At 38.7% G+C, this 13,371-nt stretch overlaps 1 protein-coding gene across 1 annotated transcript in view; it reads left to right on the top strand.

The window, feature by feature from the left end:
- The window catches only part of LOC122805321 (neurexin-2-like), a 1,760,973-nt gene extending 1,750,590 nt beyond the window's left edge, over positions 1–10,383 (top strand). Inside the window, exon 13 of the mRNA XM_044075409.1 lies at positions 10,280–10,383. Coding sequence (XP_043931344.1) covers positions 10,280–10,383 — 104 coding nt within the window. The remainder of the gene's footprint in view (positions 1–10,279) is intronic.
- The last annotated feature ends 2,988 nt before the right edge of the window (positions 10,384–13,371 follow it).

Here is a 13,371-nt window from a genome sequence, read left to right as displayed (position 1 = left end):
TTACTCTAAAATCCATCTCACACATTCTTTCAAATAGGTTAAGGCTTGGATAAAACACTGGACACTCTTATATAACTGACTAAAGAAGTATTTTCACCTAATAGTACATTCAGGTTTAACTTACGACCAAATAGTTTTAAATCTCTAATGGTCTTAACTAAATCAATTTTCTTGCTGGATACAAAAGATAAACCCTTTGAAAAAAAGTCCACCAAGTCTTGGGTAATGTTCATCTTCATAAAGTTATATATACTAAAGTCTCCCTCTGAACTTTGGTGTATACAGGGCTTAAAAAGATAATTCAATTCATGCCTTATCTCTTCCGCTGTCTCCGTCTGTTTCGTGATGGTGGTTGTTTTCTGTTCGATGGCCGATTGTTCAATTTCCCATTGGCCCATTGCCCATTAAATGTGTGGCTTGTCCCCAATACAAACACATTTTAGTAGTAAAACAAGTTACCATCAATAATAGGGTTTACTACATCAACATGAAGTATAATTGTGAGACAAAGGGTGTAGTCTATGCCGCTTTATGTGATCACTGTACGGCCTTTTATATTGGCAAAACAGAAAGGAAATTCAAACAGCATATTTACGAGCACTGTTATGCCATTAACAAAAAAGATATGAATAATGCTTTGGCTAAACATACCACAGAATGTCCTGGCCATCATTTTAAATTTGTTATTTTACATCAAAGGCAAATTGACCCAAGAGGGGGCCCTTGGCAATTATTACTTGAAATGGATGAATTAATCTGGCAAATAAGAACAACAGCTTACACACATCCTGGCCTCAATGATTATTTGTCCATTAAATGCGTCCTTAAATGGTTAGCTTTGAAAAGATAAAACAACAGTTAGAAAAAGATGAAATAGAACATAATAGATTAAGTAAAACTATGTGGAATAAAATATGTGTTTGTTCACCTGAGGTTACATTTTTCCATCTATATATACACACTTAAACATATTCACAACTACCTACTTAAGGTATCACGCAATGTAAACTCTAGTTGTGTTTAAATTAAATTACATACATTTATATATATATTTCTAAAGAGCAATCAACAGAGTTAGTGTACTTGATTTTTAAGGATGCAATTTATATTAAACAATTTTTTGCAAGGAGACTTTTGCGATGAATTAAATAAAGTATTACATCATAATTATTTTTATGACTAGTTCTGTTTGTTATTGCTGCTGTGTTTTAATTTATGTTTTAATTTATGGTTTAAGTTATGCTCTATTTACATACATATACATTTTTTATATGTATCCTTTTATATGTATTTTTTGAATATTAGGACGGAGTTTTAGTATGGCATTCAAATTCACTTTAGCACTGTATAGCTTTATGCATGGTAATTAACTAATCAGTTATTTCAATTACTTGCTGAAAGTATTTATACACAGTTAATTGATGTTTTGTTGTCTGATGAAGGTGAGGAATTGTCCGCACTGAAAGCGCTTATTAAATAAGGTTTATTTTACAGTTGCCGGCTCTCATCGTGTATTTCTCGCTTGTGGATTTGAATAGATTCTCAACACACAGGTTACATGTGAAGAAAATTCTTTACCGTGTAAAATGATAACTTCCTTATATCTTCCATGTAACATTTTTGTCATAGGTGGATTATTTCCCATTCAGTTGCAAATACAGCTACGTGGTTATTTACAGGTAGTTGTCAATATCGTGATTCTTTGGGGTCATCTGTGCAGTCTTTCTTTTATAATGTTACAGATTTGACACACGACTAGGTTTGCATGATTTCCTCTGCTTTCATTTGAGAATACTCAGAAGTCCATCATTACAGAACATGTCTTGGATGCATGGCAAGAAAAATGTTTGGCATGTCATGATGTTTATCTATACCAGTTTTGGGTTCCAGCACATGCATCTAATTTTTATACTTTTTCTTGGCTAACTAAAACAGTGAAGAGTATGCAACATGACTTTTATTAGTTGTGGTTATTTTTACACATCTTCATCTCTTTCCTTAAAAAAATTTACATCCTAGACTCACAGCTGACCTGCTTAATTTTAGAATTCACAACTATACTACTTAAGTAAGACCAAAAAGAAGTGAATGACGAGCCCGGCTATAATATTGACAACTTATTTATTAAAAAAAAAAAAAAAAATAGAAATAGTAAGCGTTTTTGCTTGGAACATCCACGTCTCCTCAGACATATAACAAAACAGCACTTCAATTTTTAGACATATGTATTTTTACAATTTTCATAAACATGACATCACATTTCAGAGGAATGTCGACTTGTATTCTTAATATATTTTTATTACTTTTATGTTTTTGGCTTCTTGTTTTGCCATTTTCATTGCAATTTTTTGTTGCATGGAAGTATTTATTGAGAGCAATTTAAATGTTTGATTAACTCTTGTAGATTGGTTGTTATGTTTTTTAAATAGTGAATTGAAGTGTTGTTTTGTTATATGTCTGAGGAAGTGTGGATGTTCCATGAGAAAGCGCTTACTATTTCTATTTTTTTAATTTTATTTAATAAATACATTGTCGGTATTACAGCCATGCTTGTCGCTCACTTCTGTTTGGTCTTGCTGTACCTTTTTGAGTTGTGAGTTATTGCTTCTTTGTACTACTTAAGTGTTCATCTGTTGCTCATTAGGAATGTATTATACACTGGCAGAAGATGTTGCAAAATTGAAATGATTTGCAAAAAAAAAAGCATATTGCCTTATGTAGGAATTGTGCAAGCAATAAGAATCCACAGAACATCCGTCTTATTATAGAACAGTAACATATAGCGCACACACAACTGCACACAACAAAATTTCTAAATGTTTCTACTTTTTGATTACAACTCACTCAGCCTTCAAACACAGCACACACAATGAGTGCCACTTACAATTCTAGTAGAATTTCACAATGATTAAAAAATGTACAATACAAAACCAGAACCTTCACCTGATGGACATGACTTGTTATATAGTGAGACCATCTTCACCCATTGATTAGTACAGCTAGCGCCAAAGTCAGGACATCAAGTGAAAAGTGTAATTTTCCCAGTGTGGTAGCTTTAATGAAAAGGCCCACCTGCCCATTGTTTCAGTTGTTGTGCTATGGGCACGTCAGCAAGCACATGCCAGAATTTTAATACTGACTTATTATTTGTGTATCTAATACTTTTCCAGTCATGATTTACAACCAGTCATTATATACCACACTCCTGTGGGTGAAACTCCTTTGATGTCTACAAAATGACACACACCACACCTCTGAGCCAGACTCCCTGTGATTTGGAACTTGTATAACAGCCAAACTGTACTTCTCCTGTTGCATTTTATTGCTTAGCTCCATGCTTAATTTTGAATAGCAGCCTGTTCCCCTTCTAGAGTGGTGTTAGATAGCCATCCTTTTCAATGTGCAGTATTTTGTATTTGCAGATTATTTAATGTGCTGATAATGTTTTCCATCTTATATGACAGTGTTATATTGCCTTTTGCAGTGTTCATCAGCTCAATTTCTTTCCCCACAGATATTTTCTTGGTTAGATTTTAAACAGCCTCCCAAAGAATGCTAAGAATTCTAAAGGTACATTTTTTTTTGTTTAGTCTTTTCACTCCGATACCACCCCATTTGTGCATTGCTTTAGTGGATAGTATCAGGAGATGAGGGCCACTAGGGGATGACAAGAATAAGGGCTTTTTTTGCATAGTTTAACATTCCCCCAAAACTTCACATGCATCTTACCTTAGTGGAATCACAGATCAGTCCCACTGGAGAATGTTTGCTTCCATGTCTCTGCCTAGTCTCTCTACAGATCAAGTGTTACATGGTATATATGCTGGCTTGCTATAACTCCCAGCCTCTTCTTGAATCAGTTTTTCATTGAGTAGGATGTCTGCCCCAAGGATGAGTAACCTTACACTTCACCCTACTGGCTTCTCTAGGAGACAGATTTGTGATAGTGTAGAATGCGATGTACAACCAATTCCATGGTCTTCCATATTTAGGGAATAGTCATTACCTAGTCAATCGTGGCAGAGGTAATGAATATTCATAAAATATATACTAAATTCTAAGTGTGTAGTTCTTAAAAGGAGTTTTTCTCATGTTCAACATTATCATAGTTTCTTCTTGTCATGTTGATATCAAATAGTTTTGCTTAAATAAATTTATATTTCCCACCTTTTCCATTGTGGAGGTACATAGCCAGGTCTTATTGGTAATTGTTATGCACAATGTTGCTGTAGCATGTGAGCAAGTCAATTAGAGCCCGAGGTGAACTTTCTATTTCCCATCCACTCATCAAAATTTCTCTTGGAGAGAGCTAGTGAGTTGCTGTGCTCGACATGTATGGGAAGTCTATTCCAGAGCATGGGCAGTCTCTGGGTTATGAACCTGTCCCTCCAGCATGTTCTGTTAATTGTGGTAATGAGGTTGAGGTCTCCAGAGCATGTGGTGCGGAGGGATTAGGATTTCTTTAGATGTAGCATTTCTAACAGAGCTTGGTCAGATATGACTTTGTAAGTCAAGCAGAGATCGTCTCTTTGTAGACGATATGAGACAGAGAATAGATGGAGTTTTTTTGAGTCTGTCCATGTAGGACATGTGTTTAAGGCCCAGGATCCTTTTCATGAGGTACTTTTCTGATCTCTCCAGCTGTTGCAAGTGTCAAAGGATAGGTTGCTGTCAGCCTGTGTCCCCAGATCTCATAACGCCTTCAGTGTTCAGTGGGCTCCCATCGATGTGGAAGTTAGTGAGAACTGTGTTTTTCCCAAAGATTATGACAGTGCAGTTTTTGGCATTAAGCTTAAGACCATGGTTTCGACACCAGTCATTGGTCTCAGTGAGGCCTTTCTGTAGGATGTCTGCATCACTTGGGATGTTAATAATGGCTCCCAGCTTGCAGTCGTCTGCAAATTTGGTCAGCCAGAGTTCCTCATGTGTTGGCCTGGACTTCTGAGAAGTAGATGCCAAATAGAAGAAGACTCAGGACCAATCCCTGTGGGCTCCACTCATGACTGGTCAGCAGTCTGACTTGGAGTCCATTACTTTCACACTGTGGGTTCTATCTATGAGACAATTTGCAACCCACCTACTGATATAGGAGTTGATGCCTAGTTTGCTGAGTTTATCAGTAATTCCTGAGTGAGGAATGGTATCAAAGGCCTTGGCCAGATCGAGGTAAGCTGTATAAATTGCATTACCTTCATCCACCGCTCTGGTGACTGACTCAAAGAAGTCAACCAGGTTGAGCAGGCATGATCTACTTTTCAGAAAACCAAATTGCGTGGGAGCTAGAGTTTGGAGATTCCCTATATCCTTATTAATTAGGTCCATGATGATGCACTCCATAGCCTTACATAACAGACTTGTTAGGCTAATTGGGCGATCATTTCCAGGATCTGTAATCACTCCTCCTTTATGGAGAGGTATGACTGTAATAGTGTGCCATTCGGTAGGGACAACGTCTGAGGTGAGGCTGTCAGTGAACAGAGCACACAGATGTGGTGCCAGTTCACTTTGTAATTCATGTAGAACACAGCCAGGGATATTGTCGGGTCCCATGGAAGCTGTATTCTTGGCCTTAGACAATGCAGCTTTAACCTGTTCTGCAGTAATTCTGGGTGCCTGGCATTCTTCCAGTATTGAGATTGGTCCTTTGGGGGGAGGGGTAAAGTAAAGCAAGAAGGGGGTTGGAAGTCTGGAGGTTAAGGAAGGAAGAAAACAGATGGCACAGATGCATTATTAATGGTGAGTACATAACTTTTGTATCTGATGTTATCTTTTTCATCTGCTCCTCAACTAATGGGACTGAGCCCCAGCTAGAGAAGCCCTAAGTGGTCCTCTAGGAAGGATATTCTGGAGAACAGCAGAGCCAAATGCTACACTATTCCTGGATGAGATGTACAATTTGTAATGAACAATAAAAATATGAGCACTGGACCAGGTAGCTGCTGCACAAATGTCATCTGTAGATGCTCTGTATCAGAAGCCAGATGACGTGGCCACAGACCTGATAGAAGGAGGTTTAGGTAATGTCAATCCTTTCACTTATATACCAAGGAAATGCAATCAATGAGTCATTTAGCTAAAGTTACTTTTGACACCACTTGCCCACCTTAGCCTTAGAAAAGGAAACAACTAGTCTGATTTCCTGAAATCTTTGGTTTTATGGAGATAGAATCTGAGCTATGCACAATCAACATCTGCAACATGTTATTTCCCCTTGCTGGAAAATTTTGGAAAGAAAATAGGTTGATGGACTGGGTGATAGCTGCCTCTGATGCCATCTTAGGTAGAAAAGGATTAATCTGAAGGAACACCCTATCCTTATGAAACACTATACATGATAGCTGGAAAGAGAGCTCCTGGACTTCTGAAACTCATCTAGTCTATGTCATTTTTAACCAGAAAAATAGTTTTCCATGACAAGAATTTCTAAGTCCACCCTTGGGAGGCTGGGTCAAAGCCTAAAGAAGCATTGTTAAATCTCATGGAGGAGTAAGGTCCTTAATAGGTGGTTGAGGTAAAAAGGTTCCTCTGACAAAGGTCTTACATAATCTCAGTGATGCCAAGGAGGAATGGTTTTCACCTAAATGAAACTAGAAATGGCAGCAAGTTGGACCTTAACTGTAGAATAACCAGCTCCACCATTGAAAATGGAAGCAAAAAAATCAAGAACAGCTTGAATGGGAGACAGAAATGGATCTAGTTTCCTCTAGGGAGCTCATAGGGAAAGTGTTTTCCATTTGCTCTTATAAATCTCTCTAGTATCTTTTTGAGTGATTAAAGGATATGACAAACTGAGAAAGAAAGCCTGAATCACCTAGCCATCACTGAAAGTACAAAAACCATGCAGTCAACTTGAGGGTCCGAACATCTGGGTGAAGTACCCCAGATGGGTGAGGTAGAAGGTCTCGAGAAGGATCCAACAACCAGGGAGGGTGAACTAGATGAGTTCAGAAGACGCACTTGTGGAGGCCAGAATAGTGCAATGAAGATTGCTATTCTCTTCAATTCAAATGCTTTTTGAAGAAAATAGAGAATGAGAGGTGTGGGGGGTGGAATAAAGGACACCAGAGGGCCAATTGTGAATCAGAGAGGATCTTGATGATACCTCTTCTGGTGGGTCAAGGCAAAGTACCTGCTGCACTTGGAACTGAGGTGAGATGCAAAGAGGTCATAGGACCATCGTCCACACTGGTGAAATATTTCCTTCATTAATGGATAGAGAAACCACTCGTGGATTAAAAATGGCCCTGCTCAGTTTGTCTGTCAGAACACTGGACTTCCCCAGAATATGCTTTGCAAGAAGAAAGCTGCTGGAATGTGCAAATCCATTGCTTCAAGCAGGTATCCTGTCTGTCAAGGTTACTTTTAATGCATGATGTAAATATATTCCTGATCTGACAAAGTACAGTATATAAAACTAAGCACTAATCCAAACAAAGCTTCTTTAAATGAATACTGACTCAAAGTGATTTTGAAGATTTGAAGCGATTTAATGTGAAAACTTTGGAACTTCCAGTTAGAAGCTAAGGTTCACTCTCCTCCCTTTAGCATATGATCTAATCATAGGGGATATTTTCATTCTTGATTGTTGCATTTTAAAACAGACACAGTGGGGATAGAGTTTAGAGCTGAGTGGTGATCATCACAGGTAGGTGATTTAATATCCTGCATCTGTACTGTGGTGGAAGGTGAGCTTTCTGCCAAGTAGGGCCTGCATTGCTGGGTGACTTAACATGTGCCTACACATTTTTAACTGCAGCTGTGGTACTGTATATGACTTGACACTCTTAAGATCATGCTAGCTAGACATTCATTCTGCCATTTCCAGATGGAATCCAGAGTTTGTTGCCAATGCAGGAGATTTAGTCACCTTCTTCCACACAGTAAGGTTGAGCAGATAACATGCACACAGTCCCCCTTTTCCAAGCTGGCAGCATCCAGGTTTAGTAAGTAAATCAAGGTACTCATGACCATATTCAGGATAATGTCCCCCTTCATTGTGGAAATGGATGCAGAAAATGGGTACCTTAAACTGATACCTTCCTGACTTTTTAGTCCCACATTAAAAAGTGTAATACTTTTTGCAGTATGTTTCAAGTGTATAGGGTGATACTGCAGGAAACAGAAGCTGACCTGTGAGACCCATTTTCTAGTTAAACAAGGACAGCTACTGCTTTTCTTCTAGTACAGTGTCACACCTCTCAACAAAGCACTGTAGGCCATCTTGCCCTCCACATGTCAGTTTATTAAAAAACTGTCAGTCATACTTGTCACAAAGCTAGCTCACCAATATTGCCAATATATATATATATATATATATATATATATATATATATATATATATATATATGTATGTATATCTGTGCCATAAATACACTAAAACAAAAATTTCACCTCACCACATGTATTGAAAGAAATCTGTAAGTGGGAACACATTTATGAAATGAATGCTATAAAATACAAAGTAAAAATCATATTAAAAACAAAAAAGGTAAACATTTAAAATTTCTTACCACAAATTAATTACGAAAAGCAATATTCAAGCATTACTTTTTTGTTTTAGACTTTTTAAAAGTGGTTACTGTGCACACATGTAACAAAGCTGTAGATCTTATTGAAAATGCAGTGTATATTTATTGAATTATTTTGTGTGAAGGACTGTGTGACAGTTAATGTCACAATCAATCAGGACATAGGGTGGACATTTAGCTTTGGTCTATAATCTTAAATAAACATTTCAGTCCAACCTGGTGAAGAACAAGTGATGATCTAAAGGATGTAACTTTGTCTATTTTTTGTTTGATTCACAGATGCAACCACTGCGCCTTTTGCCACAGCTTTGGATCCACAGTTCTGACTTCTCCCCTACCCATAATTCCCTCCTTCTGTATGAATTACCTCAGATCTCATTTGCCACCTCTTCATTCAGATATGTTTCACAGAGCTCCTTTTGCATTCCCGGTAAGACAAGCCTTTATAATTTTCAAATTACTCAGTTCCTACCCTTTTAGTGTTTTTGGGCAGCACCTTATATAGATTACAGTTAGGTTAGGTTAGGCTGTTAAGTTGTATTTTTGCAATTTATTCCTTAAGACTGTTAGTGTTAGTGTTTTTCTTCTTGACTTTTCTAGCATTGCTATCTCAATAATGATAGTACAAAACTTGTGTGTGTGTGTGTGTGTGTGTGTGTGTGTGTGTGTGTGTGTGTGTGTGTGTGTGTGTGTGTATGTATATGTATATATATATATATATATATATATATATATATATATATATATATATATATATATATGGAAACACTTTATAACCTCGAATTACAGCAGCCCCACACATGGGGGGTGCAGGGGGGCTTGCCCCCTGCTTATGTGTGCATGAGTTGTGTATGCGTGTAGTTTTGTTTGTTTATGTTGTGATGTGGGTGTTGTGGTGTATGTGTGGTATAGTGTGTGCGGTTTTTTCGGTGTTGTGAATTTCACGTTTTTTTTGTGTCGGTGTTTTGTGGATTCGGTTTTATAGTCTCAAGATACTGAAATTCGATATTTCAGTATTTCAAGGTTATAAAGTGAATCCACATGGAAACAATTTACAACCTCAAATTACTGAAATGTCAAATTTCAGTATCTCAAGACTATAAAGCCGAATGTTAAAAATAGCGAAAGGTCATAATCGTGAACTCGAATATATGTTGAATTCACGGTTATGACCTTACACTGCGTAATGTCCGGGATTATGTTTTGATGGTGTGCGGTGCCGTGTGTGGATGCAGGTGTTATGTCAAGTAAGTGTTTTCTAAGGGTTTTGAGTGGGAGTTAGAGTGTGTGTAAATGTGCTGATGTGTTTGATGTGTGTGTGAGGGGTCGGAGAATGTGCATGTGTGAGTCGGCTTTTGTTTTGTGTTTGTGCAATCTCGGAGTTAGTATATATAAGTAGGGGGCTGTGGGGGGCGCAGAGGGGCTTGCCCTCTGCTTATGTGTGTATGAGTTGTGTATGTGTGTAGTTTTGTTTGTTTATGTTGTGATGTGGGTGTTGTGGTGTATGTGTGGTATAGTGTGTGTGGTTTTTTCGGTGTTGTGATTTTCGCGTTTTTTTTGTGTCGGTGTTTTGTGGATCCGGTTTTATAGTCTCGAGATACTGAAATTCAATATTTCAGTATTTCGAGGTTATAAAGTGAATCCATATATATATATATATATATATATATATATATATATATATATATATAGAGAGAGAGAGAGAGAATTTAATTTCTCTTATAGTGTGTATAGATTGTTTCTGATTTCAGACAAACCATCAGCTTTAAAAAGTATTCAGCCTGTGAACACAATAGAACTCCTCAAGATCCTTATTCCCTCTGTGCTGCATGGGTTATTCTCACCTTCAAGTTAATTGTGAAATTTGTGATGCTTCCAGGACCAGAGCCATTCAAGGTATGAGTGAAAAATTAATAATCAAAGGTTTGCTTCCCCCACAGACTGGGTCATCTACTATGTCTTCTGAAATAAGACCTATATTTGCTTCTCCCAGTACTGAAAAGAGAAAGAAAAATTATAAGGACAGGCCTAAAGAGAAACACAGAGAGAAGTCTGTAGAGAAAAGTATAGCAGAAAAGAGAATAGAACAATTAAGAAAAAGATCTACAGATCCATCCAGTTTGCCACATCTAATACTTAAAGCTTTGAGTCAGTCAGATTGATCTGTCCATCAGGTCAAAACTACCTCACGTAGATCTACCTGGTATCTGGAGCCAGTGAGCCCTCAGTTACACTCACTGATCTTACAACATAAACTGACGTCAAGAGCCACATCAATAGCTTTGTCACTGTGGTCAGGAAAATCCATTAGAAGTCTCACACAAATGGAAGTCAACAGAACAATAACAACATTTTTGAGGGCACAGATCCAAATAGGAGTCCTCCTGGGAATGTCCCCTGGATGAGGTTCAGGAATAGGCTCATCAACCCTTATTTACTTCATTCCCATACCAGCCTACAACTTGGATCTAGTTCCCACGGGTACTAACCCTTCCGGTGTACCACTATTGGATCTGACAATCCAAGAGACATCAGCTTTGATTATGTTCTTTACTCTCTTGACTCTGATGCTGTTAAATTATACAAGTCCCAGAGCCGAAGAGTTGGTGTCAGAGTGCTAATTGTGGAGTTGACCCAAAATTTTCAGGGCCATTTCTCCCCCTCATTGCCTGGGGTTTTGAGGGTTGGAAAGGACCTTAACTGGACCAAGAAGGCAGGTATGTGCATTGAGTTTGGATCTGATCCAACAACCTCTTCCTTTTTCCTCATTCCTCTAGTTTGGGTCAGCATTGATGATCAGAACCCATTGGCTTCAAGACAGTTCAACTGTCAAGCTCCCGGTCTGATTTAGATCTATCTCCATCAGAACCTCAGAGACATATTCTGAGAAATCAGAAGTGCAAATCGATGCACATAGACTCCTCACCTGAGATTGTCACTGAGGACATGGACTGGGATGAGGGAAAGGAATCCCAAGATCCCCCTTGGAAGACATCACATTTGGAACATTCTAAGATTGATGAAGCAAAAGGGGAGTTGGTCTACTCAAACCCCTTTTGTAGATAAATCCGTGTTCCTCGAAGCCTTTGGTTCTGGCTCATCTGTGTCCAGGATGGCCCACCCTCCTGATGCTTTCATAGATATCATAGCACAGAGGGCATGGAAGGACACTGATGTTACAGAGCCAATCCCTAAGAAACCAGAGAAAGTCCTAGTAGCTCCAAAAGACAGAAAACACTGGTCTAAAGGTCCTACAGTAGATGCCATGGTAGGAGCAGCAGCAGCCACAAATAAAGAGCTATCTAAAGAAAGTTATTCTTTCCATTCCCCCTAACATAGAGTTTTGGGCATTGGACAGGCTAGGGGAATGGACTTATGCTTCAGTGACTTTTGCACTTAGGGCACACTGAAATACTTTGTTCATTTGACTCATTTCCAAAGGGACTTGATCAAGGAGATATCCAAGTCTCTTCTGAGTAACTTACCATCTGATGTCCAAATGTCGACCCTACAATGTACTTCTAATGTTGCCATGAGACTGCTATTAAAAGTAGCAGATGACACAGAAGAGCAGCTGGTACAGGCATAACTATTTGCCACCATACCTGGATGTGGCTTTATGACTTTGCAGAAACCTTCAAGGTATCCTTCAATGATGCCCGTTACGATGGCTGTACACTTTTTGAACCCAAAATAAAAGAGAAACTTTCCAGGAGTGAACAAGATGGCAAGACCCTGTATGCCATAGGAATCCATTTCTGTACTCCACAAAGATCATATTCCAGTAATCAAAAGGGAAGTAAGAAAATGTAGCTCAGGAAATCACAGGAGTTTCACCACTGGCACTCCTGGGAAGAGATCCCCTTGCACTGAGGCAGAGGGGAGGCAACTCAAATGGACATCACCCCAGAGACAGAGGCAGACCACAGAATCAGAATTTTAGTGGTCCCTTCACTGACAAACCCTGTCAGCATCCCTGAATGGTTACCCAGCTGCTACACTCTGGAGGAAGTCAGGGTGGTGCTTAACGTTACACCCACAAGCCTGGCAGAGCATAACTTCTGTTACATAGGTGTTAAGGATGACCTACATAGGTTATACCATATATTTTTTGTTTCCACCAAAGAAGAATATAAGGATCCACAGTAATTCACCCAATCATTTAGAATCTGCAGCAACAGAAATTTCAAATTAGCAAGAAAGAGAGTCAGTCAACAGGTCCTCCCAGACCAGACAAAATCTGGAGTCTATTCCAGGCTCTTTTTAATTCCAAAGAAGACAAGGAACCTCAGAAATATATTGGATCTCAACTACCTCAATCAATTTGTTAAAGAGACAAAATTCAGGATGGTCATGGTACAGTCCATTCTGCCTCTTTTGAGAAAGGACAGTTGGATGTGCCCTATAGATCTCCAGGACACTTGCTAAAGGCAATCCAGGAGATTCCTCCATTTCCAGCTGCGAGCCAGTTACTACCAATTCAGAGAACTGCCATTCTGTCCCATCACAGCTTCCTGAGTGTTTACCAAGATTATGGCAGTGATAACAACCCACCCATGACTGCAAGGGATCCGAGTCTTTCGATATCCGGATGATTTCCTCATAACTGCTACCTCCACCTCCAGGGATCTGTTAGGGATAACAGTTAATCATGTGAAGAGCAAACTACCCCCAGCTCAACACATAGAATTCATAGGTTGTGAGATCAACACAAGGCAGCCAAACATCCAAAAGCAAGATTGCTATCATTAAGGCTGCTATCTTCTCAGGTACTTTAGCATTATCATCCAAAAGCAAGATTGATTCTTCATTCGCTAGGCCTGATGGTCTCTTCCATCAGTTT

This window comes from Protopterus annectens, chromosome 6.part1, assembly GCF_019279795.1.
Source record: "Protopterus annectens isolate FY-2018-M chromosome 6.part1, PAN1.0, whole genome shotgun sequence".
In the NCBI taxonomy this organism is placed as follows: Eukaryota; Metazoa; Chordata; order Ceratodontiformes; family Protopteridae; genus Protopterus; species Protopterus annectens.
Note: the sequence above shows the minus strand (reverse complement) of the source record. Positions and strands in the feature narration are given on the sequence as shown.